The sequence below is a fragment of the Trichoderma gamsii genome (assembly GCF_001481775.2).
Source record: "Trichoderma gamsii strain T6085 chromosome Unknown Scaffold_2.2, whole genome shotgun sequence".
Lineage (NCBI taxonomy): Eukaryota > Fungi > Ascomycota > Sordariomycetes > Hypocreales > Hypocreaceae > Trichoderma > Trichoderma gamsii.
The window spans coordinates 666,298-683,944 of record NW_020171339.1 but is presented as its reverse complement, the minus strand read 5'-3'; the positions used below and the strand labels follow the sequence as shown (position 1 = coordinate 683,944).

The following is a 17,647-nucleotide window of genomic DNA, read 5'->3' as shown; positions in this document are numbered from 1 at the left end:
TTATATTAAAAATTAATTATAAAAAAACTAATAATTAATTATTTAAGTTTTATTTAATAAATATAATAAATATTTTTATATAATAAATTATTTTAAATAGCTTATTTTATAATATATTTATATAGTTAATAAGCTTAGTACTTTAGTATTATAAGCTTACTTTATTAATACTTTCTTTAAAAGTAAATTACTTTTTTTTAAAATATAATTAATTATTCTTTTTAAAGTTCTCTTATAGTATATATTTATTAAAATTTTATATTATTAATTTATAATATAATATCCCTTTTTTATTAATTTTATTTTTAAAACTTAAAGTATATAAGTTTTTAATTACTTTATTATATTATAAGTAATTTTATTTTTTTTATTATATTTAAAAATATTATTAAATTTTCTTAGTTAATTTTAAAAAATTTACTTAAAATTATAAAGCTTATACTTTATTAATTAATACTATTATTTTTTAAATTATACTTTATTTCTTTTATAATATTTATAGTTTATTATATAAAATAGCGCTTAAGTATTAAAAATATTTTATATATATTTATAAAAGTAAAATATATAATAAAAATAATATTTTTTTTATAGCTAATAAGTTTTTTCTTTTTATAATAAATAAGGTTTTAACTTTATATAGCTTAATATTTAATATTTAAAAAAAAGAAATTAAATATTAAAAAGTAATAAATTAAGTAAAAATTACTTTAATAATAATAAAAGTTAATAAAGTATTAATAATAAATAATATTATTATTTTAATTATTTTAATTAATAAATAAAAGTTTTATATAATTATTATATTTTTATAAGTAATATTTATAAATAAATATATAAGGTAAGTAAATACTTTATAAAGGTATTTAGTTTTTTAATAAATTAAATAAGCTTAATTATATTAAGTTAAGGGCAGTAATAAAAGTTTAATTTAATAATAGTATTAATAAAATTCATTAAAATATAATATTTATTAATTTAAGTTTATTAATTCTATTAAATAAAAAAACTTTTTTATTAGCTTTTAAAAGTTAAAGTATTTTATTAATTTTTATAAGTTTTTTAAGTTAAAGTATTTTTTTTATTTAATAAAGTACTTAACTTTATTTATATTAAAGTTTTAATATATAATAAATATATATAAAAATAATAAAATATTTAATAAATAATTTTAAAATTTAAATATATATTTTTTTAAATTATACTTTAATTTATTCTTTAAGTATTTAAGTTTTATTTTATTAAAATTATAAATTTTATAGAATTTTAAAAATATTTTATTTTTTAAAATAATTTTATAATTTATTTAAAGTATAATAATAGCTTTTCTTTTTAATTTATTTTAAAAAAGTTTTTTATATTTTTTTAATATTACTTTAAAATATATATAAATAAATTTATAAATTACTTAACTTTTTAAAGTTCTTTATTTAATATTATATATTCTTTTTATAAAATTATAATATATTTTTATATTTATTATTTTAAAAAAATTTTTTTTTTAATATATTAGAAAAATATTATTATAAGTATAAGGAAAATCTTAGGTTTTTAATATTTTAAGTTTTCCTTTCCTTTATTTAAACTTAATTTATTATTTTATTAATAAATTAAATTAATTTTTTTATTTATATTAAGTTAATACTTATATAATTATAATATTTTTATAATAAAATTATATTTAAAAATATTAAGAATATTATAAATAGTTATTATAATATAATTTTTAAAGTTAATTAATAAATAATTAATTTATTTTTTAATTTATTTATTATTATATTAAAAGAGTTATTCTTTTATATATTAAAGTTAATATAATTTTTTTTATATATATTAATAACTATAAGTATATTATAATTAATATAAATATATAATTATATTTTAATTTATTATTTATAAAAACTATAAAAAAATATTTTTAATAATACTTTATATAATAGTTATTTTATTATTATTATTTTTTTATTTTTACTATTATATTTATTATTATTTTTTATTTTTTTTAAAAAAATATTATATATTATTAATTCTCTTAGTGCTCTTTTATTAATTTTTAATTTTATTTTATATATATTAAATATATTTTTTATTTAAATAATTTATAAAAAGTTTTTTTTTATAATATAAAGTAATATTTTTATTATATTTATTTTATTATTTTATAGCTTTAATAAATTAATAATATTTATAATATATTAATTTATATTTATATATACTTTTATTATTATATATTTAATTAATTTTAATATAATAACTTTAAGAAATTAATATTTTTAAGTTACTTTTTACTTAAAGAATTTTAATAATAAATTTAAATATAATATAATATAAAATAAAATTTAAATTAAAAAAGCATTAGCTTTTTATTTATTATTAAAGTATTTTATATATTTATATATTATATAATTTATTTAATTATATTAATAATAAGTAAAGTAAGTTAAATTAATATATTTATAATTCCTTATTATAAAGTAATAATTAAAGTTTTATTATAATGCTTTATAAAAAGTTATAGCTTTAATAATATATTAAGTTTTAAGCCTTTATTATTTTTTCTTACTTTATTATTTATATAAAAATAATAAAGTAATACTTTTAATAAATTCTTTTATTTTTATTATACTATAATAAAATTAATTAAGTTTTTATATTTTAAAAGTATAGTTTTTATAGCTTTTTTATATATTTTTATATTATTTATTATAATATTTATAATTATATTATTTATTATTTTTATTTTTATTAAAGGTTTTTTTTATAATTTAAGTAAATTATTAAAAATTAATTAAAGATTTTAATATTTTCTTTTTATAAAATTATAAAGTTATTTAAGTATTTAAAATTAAATTTATAATTAATTAATTACTTTATAAAGTAAATATTTTTTTTATTTTCTTATATAATATAATTATTTTTAAGTTTAAGGATTTTTTTTTAAGTAACTTATAGTTATATACTATATAATTAAATTTACTATAGTTATAATACTTAAAGTTTTTTTTTTTTTTCTTTTTTTTATTATATTAATATTTATAAGTTTTAAAATATTATTATTTTCTTTAATAATTAATTTTTATTATTTTTTACTTTAATTTAAGCTTTTTTAATTAAAATTATTTTAATTTTATTATATTAAGTTTATAAAAAAAGTTATTTATTATAATATATTTTTTTTATAAATAAAATTAAATTATATTAATTTAATTAATATTATAAACTTTTTCTTTAATACTATTATTAAGTTTATTATAAAAATATTTAATAAAAGTAAATTACCTTTAAGTAACCTTAAAAGTAAAAATTTTAAATTTTATAATATAATTAAAGTATTTTCCTTTTTAATAAATTTATAAAAGTTTAATTTTTATTATTTTAAGTTTTTTAATATTTTTAAAGGCTTTTATAAATTTACTTTTAAATTCTTTAAAACTATTAAAAACCTTTTTAATAAATTTTAATAATAATTTATTAAAATTTTTAAAATATATATTTTATATAAATTAAAATTATTTTAAGGTAATTCCTTTAAAGTAAAAAGCTATAAAGGAAATCTTTTTATTTTTTATATTAAAAGTATTTTAAAAGTTTTAAAAATATACTTTAAGTTAAATTTAAAAAATATAAAGTTTATTAACTTTACTATTAAATATAAAAAGTAATTAATATTTAATAAATATTTTTATAATTTTTAAAGTAAGTTTCTTAATATTAGCTTTTTAAATAAAAATTATATTAAAGTTATATATATTTTATATAAAAGTTTAAATTTATTCTTTAATTATATTAATTTAGTTAAAAGCTTTTTTTATAATAATATTTTTATTTTTATTTTAAGTAAAAATAAAAGTAACCTTAAGGGTTAAGGTAATAAAAGTATTAGTTAATTAAGTTACTTTAAGTATAGTAATTTAAATTTACTTAAAAAATTTAAGGTATTTTTTAAATAAAAATTATTAATATATAATATTTTAACTTATATTATTATATTTAAATATAAGGTAAGTTTTTAATTTATAAATTAAGGTATTAGTTTATATTAATAAAAAAATATAAGGAATTTAATAAATAAAATAATTATATAGTTAATAAACTTATAAATAATTAATTTAATTATTATTTAAAAATATTATATTAATTATTAATTATTTAAGTTTTATTTAATAAATATAATAAACATTTTTATATAATAAATTATTTTAAGTAATTTATTTTATAATATATTTATAAAATTAATAAGCTTAGTACCTTAGTATTATAAGCTTACTTTACTAATACTTTCTTTAAAAATAAATTACTTTTTTTAAAATATAATTAATTATTTTTTCTAAGGTTTTCCTATAGTATATATTTCTTAAGATTTTATATTATTAATTTATAATAATAATATAATTAAATTATATAAAAAACTATAAGTATAACTTAAGCTAATATATATATAAATATAAAAATATATTAATTAAATAAAATTTAAAAGCTTAATTTTTTTAAAAAAAATATATAATTTACTTTTATTAATATATAAAAGAAAATAAATAAATTAATATTAAATAAGTAATAAATTAAATTATAAAAAAATAAAATTATATAAAATTATAAAAAAAATAAAAAAAATTAACTATAAACTTAATATTTTTAATATTAAAGGAAAATAAAAAAATAAACTTTATAAAATCTTTTATATTTTACTTTTAAAAAAAGGTTTAATTAATAAAAATATAAGTAAAATTATTTATAATAAAATTATAATTAAAGAAAGAAAAAAATTTAAAATTAAGAAAATTTTTAAATTTAAATTTAATTAAAATAAGCTATATAAATACTTAATAAAAAAAATTATAATATTAATATAAATAATTAAATATTTATTAAATATTTAAAAAATATATAAGTAATAATAAATTTTTTTATTAAATTTTAAAAGCTTAAATAATATTAAATTAATTATACTTAAATTAATTTACTTAAAGAAAATTAAGTTATTAAAAATAAAATTAAGCCTAAGTTATAAACTAATACTTTATTTAAATACTTATTTAATAATTATTTTTATATTTACTTTAATAATTTTATAATAAAATAACTTTTTACTTTACTTTTTTATTTTTTTTTATATTTTATAAATATATACTAAATAAATTATTACCTTAGTTAATTTAAATTAAAGTATTAATAATTAAATATTTAAAAAGTTAAAATATTTACTTTTTTTTTTTTTTATATTTTAATATACTTTTTTAAGTAAATACTTTTTAAATTATAAGAAAAATAAATTAATTATTATTTAATAAATAAAATAAAAAAGTATATATAAAAATTTATAATTAAAATATTATTATATAATTTTTTATTATATAATATTTATAATAAAAAAAATCTTATAATATAATATAAAAAATCTTATAATAATAATAATAAATATATAATATATTAGCTATAATATTTATAATAAAAATATATTTAATTAATTAAATATTTTTATAATACTTTTTAATAAAAAATATAAAATTAATTATATTATATATATAAAAAAAAGAAAATTATTTATAAAAGGAAATAATACTATTATAATATATAATTAATAAAAAATATTATATAATATATAATAAGCTTTAAGAATAAAACTTTTAAAAAAAAAGTATTATATTATAACTTAATTTTTTAAGGCCTTAATAATTAATATATATTTTAAAAAAAACTATAAAATAAATAATTAATTATAAAAGAAATAATATTTAAAAGTATTTATTTTATAAAAGTAATATATACTAATACTTTATAATTTATAAAAAATAATAAATAATAATACTCCTTATAAAATAATTTATTATATAAGTTAATAATATAATAATATTAAATATAAGTTATACTTTATTTATTAATTAAGTAATTATATATAATATATTTAATAATAAATATTTTATTTTTTTTATTAATATAAATATATATATTTATTCCTTAGGAAACCTTTATTTTATAATAATAACTTAAGGTCTAGGAATTAAATTATTATATATAAAAAATAATTATTTAAAATATTATTTAATTTCTTTAAATTCTTTAATATTAATAAAATTATTATTAATTATATTAAGTTTATTAATTTTTTCTTATAATATATAAAAAATTAATTAACTAAAAAAAAAAAAAAGTTAACCTTTTATAATATATTTTAATTAAATTTAAAATAATAAAATTAATATTTATAAAGAAATATAATAAGTTATTTTTATTAAAATAAATATTTTAAATTAAAAATTTTATAATAATAAGTAATTAAGTAAGTAACTAATAGTATTATATTAAAACTAAAGCTTAAAGAAAAAAAAAGAATTATTTTATATACTAAAATTAAAAGAAATTATAAGTAATTCCTAGGTAAAGCTTTAATTTCTTAAATAAAAAAATAACTTAATAAAGAAACTTTAGGTTATATAATTAATTATATAAATATTATTTTTATAACTATAAAACTAAGCCTTAAAGTAAGCTTTTTTATTATAATTATTCTTTTTTTTAAAATAATTATTTTAATTATATATATAATTTTTTTTTATAATTTATATATTATTACTATACTCCTATAAGCTAAGTATTTTTCTTTTTTATTTATAATATAATGATTAAAAAAAATTATTATATTTCTTTTATTAATAAATAATATAAGCTTTTTATTTATTACTTTTTTAAAAAATAAAAGCTTTAGTAACCTTTTATTAATATATAAATAATTATAAAATTATATACTTTTATAATTTTATTTTTATATACTTTTATTTTTCTTATTATAAAAAAAGCTTTTATATATATAATTATAAAAAGTTATTAAAAAGTAATATTCTTTTAATATTATAACTATACTTAAATATATTATATTTATTTTTAATAATATATATATTATTTATAATTTATAATAAAAGCTAATAATAATACTTTTAAAAAGTACTTTTAAATTAATTATTTAATTTAATTTTTCTTTTATATAATATATTTAATATATTTATTTTAAAAATAATTATATTTTATATATATAAACTTTACCTTTTTTTTTATTACTTTTTATTAACTTAGCTATAATTAATTCCTTTATATTATTATAAAAGGTTACTTTTTAATTAATTTAATAAATTAATTAACTAAAGACTTATATAATAATATAAATTTAACTTTAAGTACTATAGTTAAGAATAAAAATACTTAGCTTATAATATATTTTTATAAGCTTTAAACTTTACTTATAAATATAACTTATAATTTTTAAGTAATTTTTAATTACTTAAAGTAAATTTATTATATAGCTTATAGTTTTTTAAGCTTAAAAAAATCTTTAATAATAGCTTTAAATATATATTAATAATTAATAATTAAATAATATATATTAGTAATATAAAGTTATTTTAAATTTTTACTTAAGTATTAATAAATATTTATTACTTTTTCCTTTAAATATTATAATATTAATTAACTTAATATTTCTAAAATACTTTAATAAATATAAAAGTAATAATAATATAATACTAATAAAGCCTTAAATAATAATAAAAATATTATTATTTTTTTTATTTTTTTATTAATAATTTAAGCTTTATATTTTAATAAATAGCTTTAAAAAAGACTATTAATTTAATAAAATAAATTTTTATAAATAAAATTATAAATATAATAAAATTTATAAATTTATATACTTTAATTTTTAAGCTATAAAAATAAATATAAATATACTTAAGAAATTAAGTTAATATTAATTAATTTTTATTATAAATTTATTAATTATAGCTTTAAATAATTTTTTTTTTACTTTTTTTTTAATATACTTAAATATATTAAAGCTATTATTAACTTTAGCTATTAATAATAATATTACTTAAGTATATATTTTTACTTAATTATTACTTATTAACTAATAATATTAATTAAATTACTTATTTTTTTCTTTAAGGCCTTAAATTTATTTAATATTTAAGGCTTTAGGTTAATAATATATTAATTACCTTAGACTTTAATTTTAATTTAAAAAAGATAAAAAATTAGCCTTAAGTTTTTAAAGGCTTTTAAAAGTAATACTTTATTTTCTTATAAGTAAATTTTATTATTAAATTATATATTATTATTTATTATTATTTTTATAAAATAAAAGCTTATATAAGTTTTTATTTTTAAAACTTTTTATTTTATATAAAAATAAAAAAAAATAAAATTATTATTAAAAAGAATTTTAAATTCTTTTATAATATTAGCTTTTTTTTATTATTTAATTACTTAGGTTTTAAAAGGGGCTTTAAGATATTTTCTTTTTTAAAAATTTTTTTTATAAGTAACTTTAGCTTTTTTTATAGTTTTTCCTTATAATATTTTTTTAAAAAAGCTAAAGTATTTTTTTTATTCCTTTTACTTACTTATTAATTATATTTTAAATTAATTTACTTATTTAATTAAATAATATAATTTCCCTTTAAATTATTAATAATCCTTAATTTCTTTAACTTTTTATTTCCTTAAAAAGTTATTTAAGTTTAATATTATTTAGGGTTTAATATAACTTTTTCTTTTTACTTTTAAAGCTTTAAAAAGCTAATATAAAAAATATTATAAATATAAAAGTATTTTTTAAAAAGTATTAGCTAATAAGCTTATTTATTAAATTTATTAATAATATTGAAAAAATTAATAAACTTTAAAATTAGCTTTTTTTTCCTTTTTTTAATTAATAAATTCTTTATAAATAATATTATTAAATCTTTTATATATAGCTTTAAAGGTTAATAATATTTATTATAGTAAATTACTTACTTTTTTATAGCTATTTATTATTATATTTTTAGCTATTACTATAATACTTTTAATATTTTTATTTATTATTATATAATTAATATTTTTTTATAATATTTTTATTATTAAGTTTTTAAGCTTAAAGTTAAGTATATATTTAAAAAAAGCTGAATAAAAAGTTATTTTAATAATTATATTAATTATAAAATTAAAAGTAAATTATATTATAATTAAGAAATAAAGCTATCTTATTTATTTTTTATTAATAAAGTAATATAAGTAATATTTAATTACTTAATTATTTATTTATTTATTTATTTATTTATTTATTTATTAATTTATAAGTAAAATATTATAAAAAGCTATTACTTAATTTTTAAAATATAATAAAACTTTATTTACTTTTTACTTATAAATAAAATCCTTTATTATTTATAATTCTTTTAATTACCTTTAATATTAACTTAATTTATTAATAATATAATAAAATAAAGTTTATTATAATTATTATATTATTAAAAAAAATATAATAAAAACTTATAAAATAGTTTATAAATATTAAAATAAAATTAATTTCTTAAGTATTAAAAAAGGTAATTAAAAAGCTTATAATAGAATTTATAATAAGCTTTATTTATATTTTATAAATATTAATAAAAATTTTAATTTATTATATAACTTATATTAATAAAATATATTCCTTTAATATTATATATAGCTTTAAATATACTTTTTTATATTTAAGCTTATTTTTAATTAAAAGAACTTTTTTTAAATAAATTTTAATATATAATTTTTTTAAAATACTTTATTAATAAGTTATTATAATATAAAAATAATATCTTTTTATATTTTATTATTTTTTAATATATATATTTAACTTTTATATTATAAAATACTTTTTTTATTTCTTAATTAAATACTTTTATTTTAGCTTAATATTTTTAAAGCTTTTTACTTTTTTTAAGCTTTTATTTTAAAGTTTTTTTTTTTAAAGTTTTTTTATAAGTTATATTAAAGATTTTAATAATTCTTTATTATATATAAATTTTTAATATAATATAATTTTAATTAATTCTTAGGTTATAAGCCTTTTATAATAAAATAATTCTTTAATTTAATTAATTAATTCCTTAAGTATTAAAGAGCTTTTATTTTATAATTTATTAACTTAAGGTATTTTACTTTATAAAACTCTTTATTTTATTAATTATAAGCTTAAGGTATTTTATTAAATAAAAATATTATATTATACTTAAATTAATTAAAGGTAATATAAGCTATATTTTTTATAGGTTTTTTTTCTTATAGTTATACTTTTTATTATTAATTTTTATTTAAAATTTAAAAGTAATTTTTAATTTATTAATATAAAATTTTATAATTAAATTTCTTTAATAAAATATTAATAAAATTACTTTTCTTTAATTAATATTTAATTATAAAGTTAAAAGGTATAAGGTATATATATTAATATATTTACTTTTTTAATAACTTTAATTAATATATAAAAGTTTATAAATTTTTATAATTTAATAATACTTTTATAAAGTTTATAATATTTTTAATATAATATTATTAATATTTAAATAACTTTATTATTATAAATATTTTTTAATTTAATATATTATAATTAAACTTAGCTTTTATAAACTTTATTAATTAAAAAGTTATAAAGTAATATTTATTTTACTTATTTTATTAAAATAAAATCCTTATTATAATAAATCTTAAAGTATTTATTTTAATTTTTATAAATATTATTAAATTAAAATATTATAATAATAATATAAATTTAAATATATTTATAAAATAATAAAATATTATTATTATTATTTTATTTAATTATATTAGCTTAAGTTTTTTATTTTTTTTTAAATAAATTATTTAATAAAGTAATTATTTATAAGTATTCTTTAATAAATTTTTAATAAAAATTAAAAAAGCTTAGGAAAATTTAAATATTTTTAAAGGTTTAAGGGGGATTTTATATTAAAATAATTTTAATTTTTAAAGGATTTTTTAATATTTTTTTTTAAAGAGAATAAACTTAAGAGAATAAACTTTATTAATATAAAAAGTATATTTTAAATATTTAATATAAAGCTATACTTTTTATAGCTATTAAATTACTTTTTTAATATATTTAATATATTATTCTTTTATTTTTTAAAAAAATTAAAATATAATATAAATATATAATATAAATAATATTTAATAAGCTATATAATACTTTATAAATATAATATTAAAATATAATAAAAGTATTAATTAAGCTTATAAATATAATTAAAAATTTATAATACTTATAGTAAGTTTTAAATATTTTTAAATATTTTTTTTAATATAAATATAATAATAAGTATTTTCAATATTAATTTTAATAAAATATTAAACTATATTAATATTTTTTCTGAAATTTATAATTTAAGTATTTTATATAATTATAATTTAAGTTCTTAAAGTAATAATTATTATATTTATAATTTTCTTTTTAAATTATAATATATTTTCCTTTATATTTATATGTAAAGTAATAAATTTATTATAATATTTATAAATAAATTCTTTACTAAAGTTTAAGTCTTTTTAATTAAGGGGCTTATAAAAGTTAAGGGTATTAATTCTTATAGTTTTATAAAATTTAATTATATTTACCCTATAAGCTTATTATTATAACTATAAGAGATAGGTTATAATAACTTAACATATCCTATGAAAGTATTTACTCTGCTAATATAGTAATATAATATATAAACTATAGTATTAGTTTATTTATAAGGAAAGTCTAAGCTTCTCTTAAAGTTTTAACTGACTAAGTACTCCTATACTAGGAAATAACTAACACTCATTTTCTCATCCAAACATTGCCTGTACATTTCATTACCTATTATCTTCACTTTTTCCTTGACCTAACCATGCGTTATGTTATAACCACTTATCAGCTATGGCACTGGAACTCGAAGGGCTAATTGCGCGTTTGTTGCTGGTTATCTCATGCGCTGGTGAACAGGGTATGTTCAGTAACTATGGCACCGAGGTTCTAACACCCTAGGCGCATATTTGAGATTCTCGCGTAGCATGCTTTTACAATGCCCAACTCTTCGCATAAGTCTTTTCTAACTTTTTGTTTCCAGGCCTTTCGATTTCGCAGTTCATCGATGCCGCAAAATTGGCACTCTCTCCGCCCGATAACACGACGTCTATCCCAAGAGACAGAAAGCTTCAAGACCCAATATTCGTATTATCGGACTATGGAGTCGGCACCATCTGGAGATGGCTGGTCCAACGGCCAGACATCTCGATTGGCCTTCAGAGGAAATATAATCACCTAATGTTTGAAGAAATATTGGCGCTGGAAGAACTTGGCAAAGATGGATATAACAACCGATATGGGCCAGCCCGCCAAAACGCCCACGACAGTCGTTTATCTTCTTTAGAACGCAGTGCTCAAGACGATACTCGGATTTACGTCTCGCAGGACTCAATGTGGGAGGCGATTACTGGGCATGCAGTGGATTACAAGCGTGTCCCTCGTTCCGAATGGCTTCTACTACTCGGAATCGCCTCAACAAAGGCACAGGGAATACTGCAGGGTGATCTTGGCCGTCTGGTTGATCAGGACAAACGCTCAGTGCCAAAGCGAACGGATGCGCTGGTCAAGAAAGGATACATTACGAAACGAACAACTCTTGTCCGGGGAACAAAAACCAGTAAACTGTGGTTGAAGTTATTTGCTCCTCCACTCCCAAAAGACAGGAGTACGACTGCGGAACAGGAGGCAGAAATGAACCTATCGCGCCAAGTCCTTGCCGCCAACCTTGATGCCGTTCCTTGGCACACGAGATGGACTGGGGAATCTGTCGACTATACAGCTTTAGCAACTACTATCATGGCAATTTGTAAGGAATGGGATGTCTTACGCATGCAGGATTTGAAATCAAAACTGGGTGTCCTTGGCATGCGATGGCAGATGAAAGTTGTTTCCAAAGTCTGCCGATTTTTGAATGCGCGAGACGCAATTAGGTATGTGGCGGCAAAACTGAACAACAAAGTCTTCAATGATTGCGTCCGATTCAATCGAGACCTCACGCCTAAAGACTGGTCCATATTTTTGGCAACTGGGAAGCGAGCTGGTAAGCTCCCTAAGACAACTGAAATATACAACCAAGATGGCCAAGATGGCGCCGGTTCACTTCTCAGCCAGCTCGCCTCCTCGGAATGCCTAGGTGTCGCTCCACCATGGTCGGCGGATCAACCGCTCGCACTTATCATTGCGAAAAGCATAATGGCATGCGGAGAGGCCGGATTGACGAACCCGGATATATACGGGCTAACCCTAGGTGCATCCTTTACACGTTTCTTGTCTTCTTTGACCACATGCATTTCCACGCCAAACATCCAACCTGTTCAGCTACAGCATCTACAAGTAAAGAGTGAGCACTCCCGAGCTGGAAAAGTCGCATCATATAGGTACTCCATGTCAACTACCCTACCGGCTCTACCCGACGCTATATCGGTCAATAGTGTTGAGCAGGAGCAGGAGCAAGAGCAGGAACAGGAGCGACGGACTAGGCAAACCCGCATTCCCGTATCGTATGGTTTCCCCCAGGCAGCATACCCCATCGGAAGTTCAAAGCTGGCCATCTTAACGCAATCCAACTTATCTCAAAGGAGACAGAGAGGCAGGCCTCGAAAGATGAGATCAGAACATCCGGCCAATACGGATACTGATCGTAACAATATCCGCCAGACGCCTAGTGTTAGCAACGAGGTCCTTGGTCCTCCAAAAGAAGACAGTCAACTCTGTACAAGAGAGTCAATGATAATCAAGTTGAAATTACCACAAGAGACGCTGAAGGGGGTAGCGATTCTATCTTCTATACGGGATGCCCCTACTAAAAAAATCTCCCTCCAAGACTCAAAACTACCATCAACAGAAGTAGGGGAATGCCACTCAATGGATGGCGACTTAGACACAACGGCACAGGATATATCTACATCACAGCATTCTGATTCGACTGTACCTAAAGGATCCTCTCAGTCTCGGGGACGGGGACGGGGACGGGGCCGAGGCCGAGGACGTGGCCGAGGCTCTGGTCGCCCTGCTAACTTAGAAGTTGAGTCTTTCAACAATGACACAGCCATAACTAAAGGTTGGAAGTGCGATAAGTGTGGCAAAACCTGGAAAAATGACATTGGCCTTAAATATCATCTTGAGCGGTCCCAGACCTCTTGTAATCCATCTTATTCCCCCTCCAAACTTGATGGGTTTCACCGGGAGATGAAGTCTACCCTTCGGTCCGCTAAAACAGCCGAATCTTCTGAGAGAGTTAGTAAAGTGTCCGCTCGATCAACGCGCGGTTCACGGTATAATGAATCAACCAAGGCGACCGACGACGAGAGAGCGAGAAGAGGAAAAGAAGAACATGAACACCACGCCGCCAGGGTCTCACACTCTAACACTTCACCAAAAAGAACAAATGATGAGGAGAGTAGATATTCACGAGGTGTGGTATCAGCCACTGCCCTGAGCCATATCAGCGAGATTTACACAATGAATCGACCGTCTAGTGATCAACCTAGCTCGCAGCATAGAAAGATGTTGAATATATCCTCCCTTCCCCAGGAGCAGACTACTCTCATGCGAGTTGATATTAGACAATCAAATCAAATACTTGAACTGAAAAATCGCAAATATGATGCCAATCAGCTAGAAAATCTATCTACCGTCCTCACATGGTCCAACCCACCCCAACTAGGCCTGTATGCCGGTTTTGTGCCATCTGTCAGCGGATCAGATCTTCAACATAACTCTGGCGAACATTCCAAGGCGTTTTATAAGGCTGCTGACCTACTTCATCCTACAGAGAAGACAGAGGTAGGGTTGGCAACAACCACGACAATTCGCGAACCTGCACCTGCCAACCTGGAGAGGGGTGCTCCTAAAAGGAAGGTTTCTAGAAATGAGATAACTGATCATATCTCTACTCTACTGATAGAGATGCTCATCGAGCGGGAAGGTGTCCTCCCTGGAGGACACTCTCTGTGGCGCGCTCTCGCTACCGTTTGGAATACCAGATACCCTGAGAAGTCGATACCGAAGACAAAAGATTATCAGTGGGCCCTGAGCCGTATGCTCAAAAATAAAGCAGTTTTGGAGCATTGGCATGGATTCCAAGACCAAAGCGGTCTGTTCTCCAAATGCCAAATCTTGACACTACCGCATCTTGATGCATTCTCCCCTGAGACATTGGCTGTTGTCGAGAGTATTAAATTGCGACATCCACAACCTTTCGTACCTGCGCAATTCCAACCACTAAGTAGCGATACTGGACCAGGAGAGAAGAAGGAGAATCGCCGAGGACGCCGTGTGCTTGCCGGCGAAGTTGCGCAGCTGGATGCTCCGGTTTATGCGGCTCAGGCCTCAGCTAAAAAGCGCCATGGGATTATGAGCGACACGAATAGTCCAAGTAAGCGAAGAAAAGCTGTACAAACCATTATAAAAAGCCATGTATTTACGTCTACACCAACGCCGGCAAACGAGAAATATAGAATAAGATGGGCGTCAAACAACCTGTTATCCAACAGAACTGATATCCCGACATTGGACACCACTCGTTCAAACTACGGAGCCAAAGTTCAATTTCTAGCTCCAAATCGATTTTTGGAAGATGATTGGTGTGTGAACGATTACGGAGTGCCACAAAGGATAACACAACCTTTCCCAATTATTGATATGGAAGCTACTCAACAACAGCCCGCTTCAGCAGCGAAGTCCATTATTGCTGAAAGAGTGCAGTGTATCACGGGAAAAGATGGAACTTGGCCATATCGTGACCTGCAGTTCTTTGAAGAAAAGGCTATCAACTCAAACTTCACGGTATTTGGATGGATGCCTGATATGGAGTGGTTTCAATGGGCTGATTGGGCCCAAAGTCTTGAGAAACGAATTTTCGGAAATGATACTGGAAGACAATACGATACTGGAACTGCCCATGCTGAGTTGATGACCAGTTTACTGGACTGTCTTAGTGTAGAACTGGGTCAAACAGAACAGTTCGTAAATTCTTTGCCGCTGGCTGCCGGCCCGCATAACATCTTCATCAATCTTTCAGCCGGACTTGAACATGGAATACCGCCAATGAGTTTAAGATGGCAATCTTATGAGCAATTAACCCCTCAGTCAATTGGCAAATCTCTGTACGGCTTAAGATCGCTGTCCTCAAGCGATGACAGCGACTCTGATTTAGATCTAGATGCAGTTGATCTAAATCATCCAAAGCATCTCTTAGACGCTACTGATGCAAATCAGTCGAAGATTAAGCGAGTGTCTTTGATAACTCGCCCGCTCACTTCAATATTTCAAAGAGAAACGTACGCATCCGATGAGCTGAGAGGAATAGGGGCGGCGGATAGCCCGCTGACCAACCAAGAAGACCTCTTGACTGCTTTTATTGTCGTCCGTGTCTTATTAGGAGGCGCAGACAAAGCAATTGACTGGGGTATTTTGCTCCATATCTTCCCAAATACCCGGCTTGCCAGCTTGCGTAAATTCTGGGCAACGGCATGCAAAGAGCAGAGACCGCACATTAAGAAACTTACGCGAGATGTCCAGGAACGATTGATCGAAGGCTTTGAAAGCCAGGAGCTCCCTATGATTGACTTTGAAGACCCAATTCATTACGACTGGCGGACAATTATTAAGTGGGCAACAAGAATATCTCGCCAGAAGAACTATCATATCCCTCACACAAGAGAACTTCTATCTAATCGGTTCTCGCTGATAACCACTACATCAGCTGAGGAGGATTGGGGCGAGAGATTTTTCCACGCTCAATCTTCGATCTTTTCGCGGTTCGAGGCAGTTACATCAGAGCCTGGCGCACTTCGTGTCGATGGCATCTTCGATCAAGGCAATGATGGTAGCAATGTTCAGAAACTGGACATTGCCAGATCTTGGATTAAATCACTTTGCTGCACTAGCGAGGCGAAATACTCTGTGCGAAAAATTAAAGATAAATTTCTCACGTTATCTGGAGACGGCGCAGAACGAAGCTCGCTGCTTCTCAAAGAAGCTATTGTTCAACTCACGATCCAAAGGGTTATATGCAGGAGCAAAAAGACACCACTTGGAGGGCGACCTTACAGATTAAGTGAATGGTATTTGTCAACGCTCAGTAGAGTGGCACAGCGCTCAAAATACCAAGATGCAGCTGCCTTCAAAGCGCAAATGGATGGCATATTCCGCACAGGAGGAATTTTTGAGATACCGTACACCCTTAACGATGGTTCCATGATGGCACTGACGAATTTGAACGCGGCGGGAAAAATCAAACTTGTACCTCTAGATATACCAAACATCCCTTTTGGATTTGAGCCAGGTAACTATGAAAGCCGAAAGTATCCGAAGTCCTACTATCATTTTCGACTCCGCGCAAAGCCCACCAACTTGTACCAGTACAACGAAGACATCGCTGTGCTACAAGCCGTGGCGCGGGAGGATTTGCCTAGCACGACGACAGAAGGGGAAATTCCGCAGTGGGTTGATTTTTTCGGGAAGTACGATATCAGGCGGTGGTGTGATATCCTTGGAGCTTTTAGTTTTACTTATGCTACGAAAGGCCCCATGGCGGCTAAGGATGTATGCAACTCTCTGAGTCCCATCCTAGATGAGTTTGAAGCACGGCTCATCATAGAATGGGGCATAAAAACCAATGTTTTGGAGGAGGTTATGGATGGATCCTCTGTAACTGTAGGCGAGTGGTGGTGGCTAGCTGTACCATGGCAGTATGATCGGTATCGAGAGTAGGGCCCCCAGCAGAAAAAGAAGCGTCTAGGGAGCATACGCTTTCACGCTGTGCCGGACTGAATCCTG

At 21.5% G+C, this 17,647-nt stretch overlaps 1 protein-coding gene across 1 annotated transcript; it reads left to right on the top strand.

Annotated features, from left to right (window-relative positions):
• Positions 1-11,716: 11,716 nt before the first annotated feature.
• On the top strand, positions 11,717-17,581 carry TGAM01_v200747 (hypothetical protein; the record flags this gene model as incomplete). The annotated part of the gene is made up of 2 exons (XM_024548616.1): positions 11,717-11,783; positions 11,907-17,581. 2 exons carry the CDS (start codon positions 11,717-11,719, stop codon positions 17,579-17,581), a joined length of 5,742 nt encoding a protein of 1,913 aa, XP_024406627.1.
• Positions 17,582-17,647: the final 66 nt, after the last annotated feature.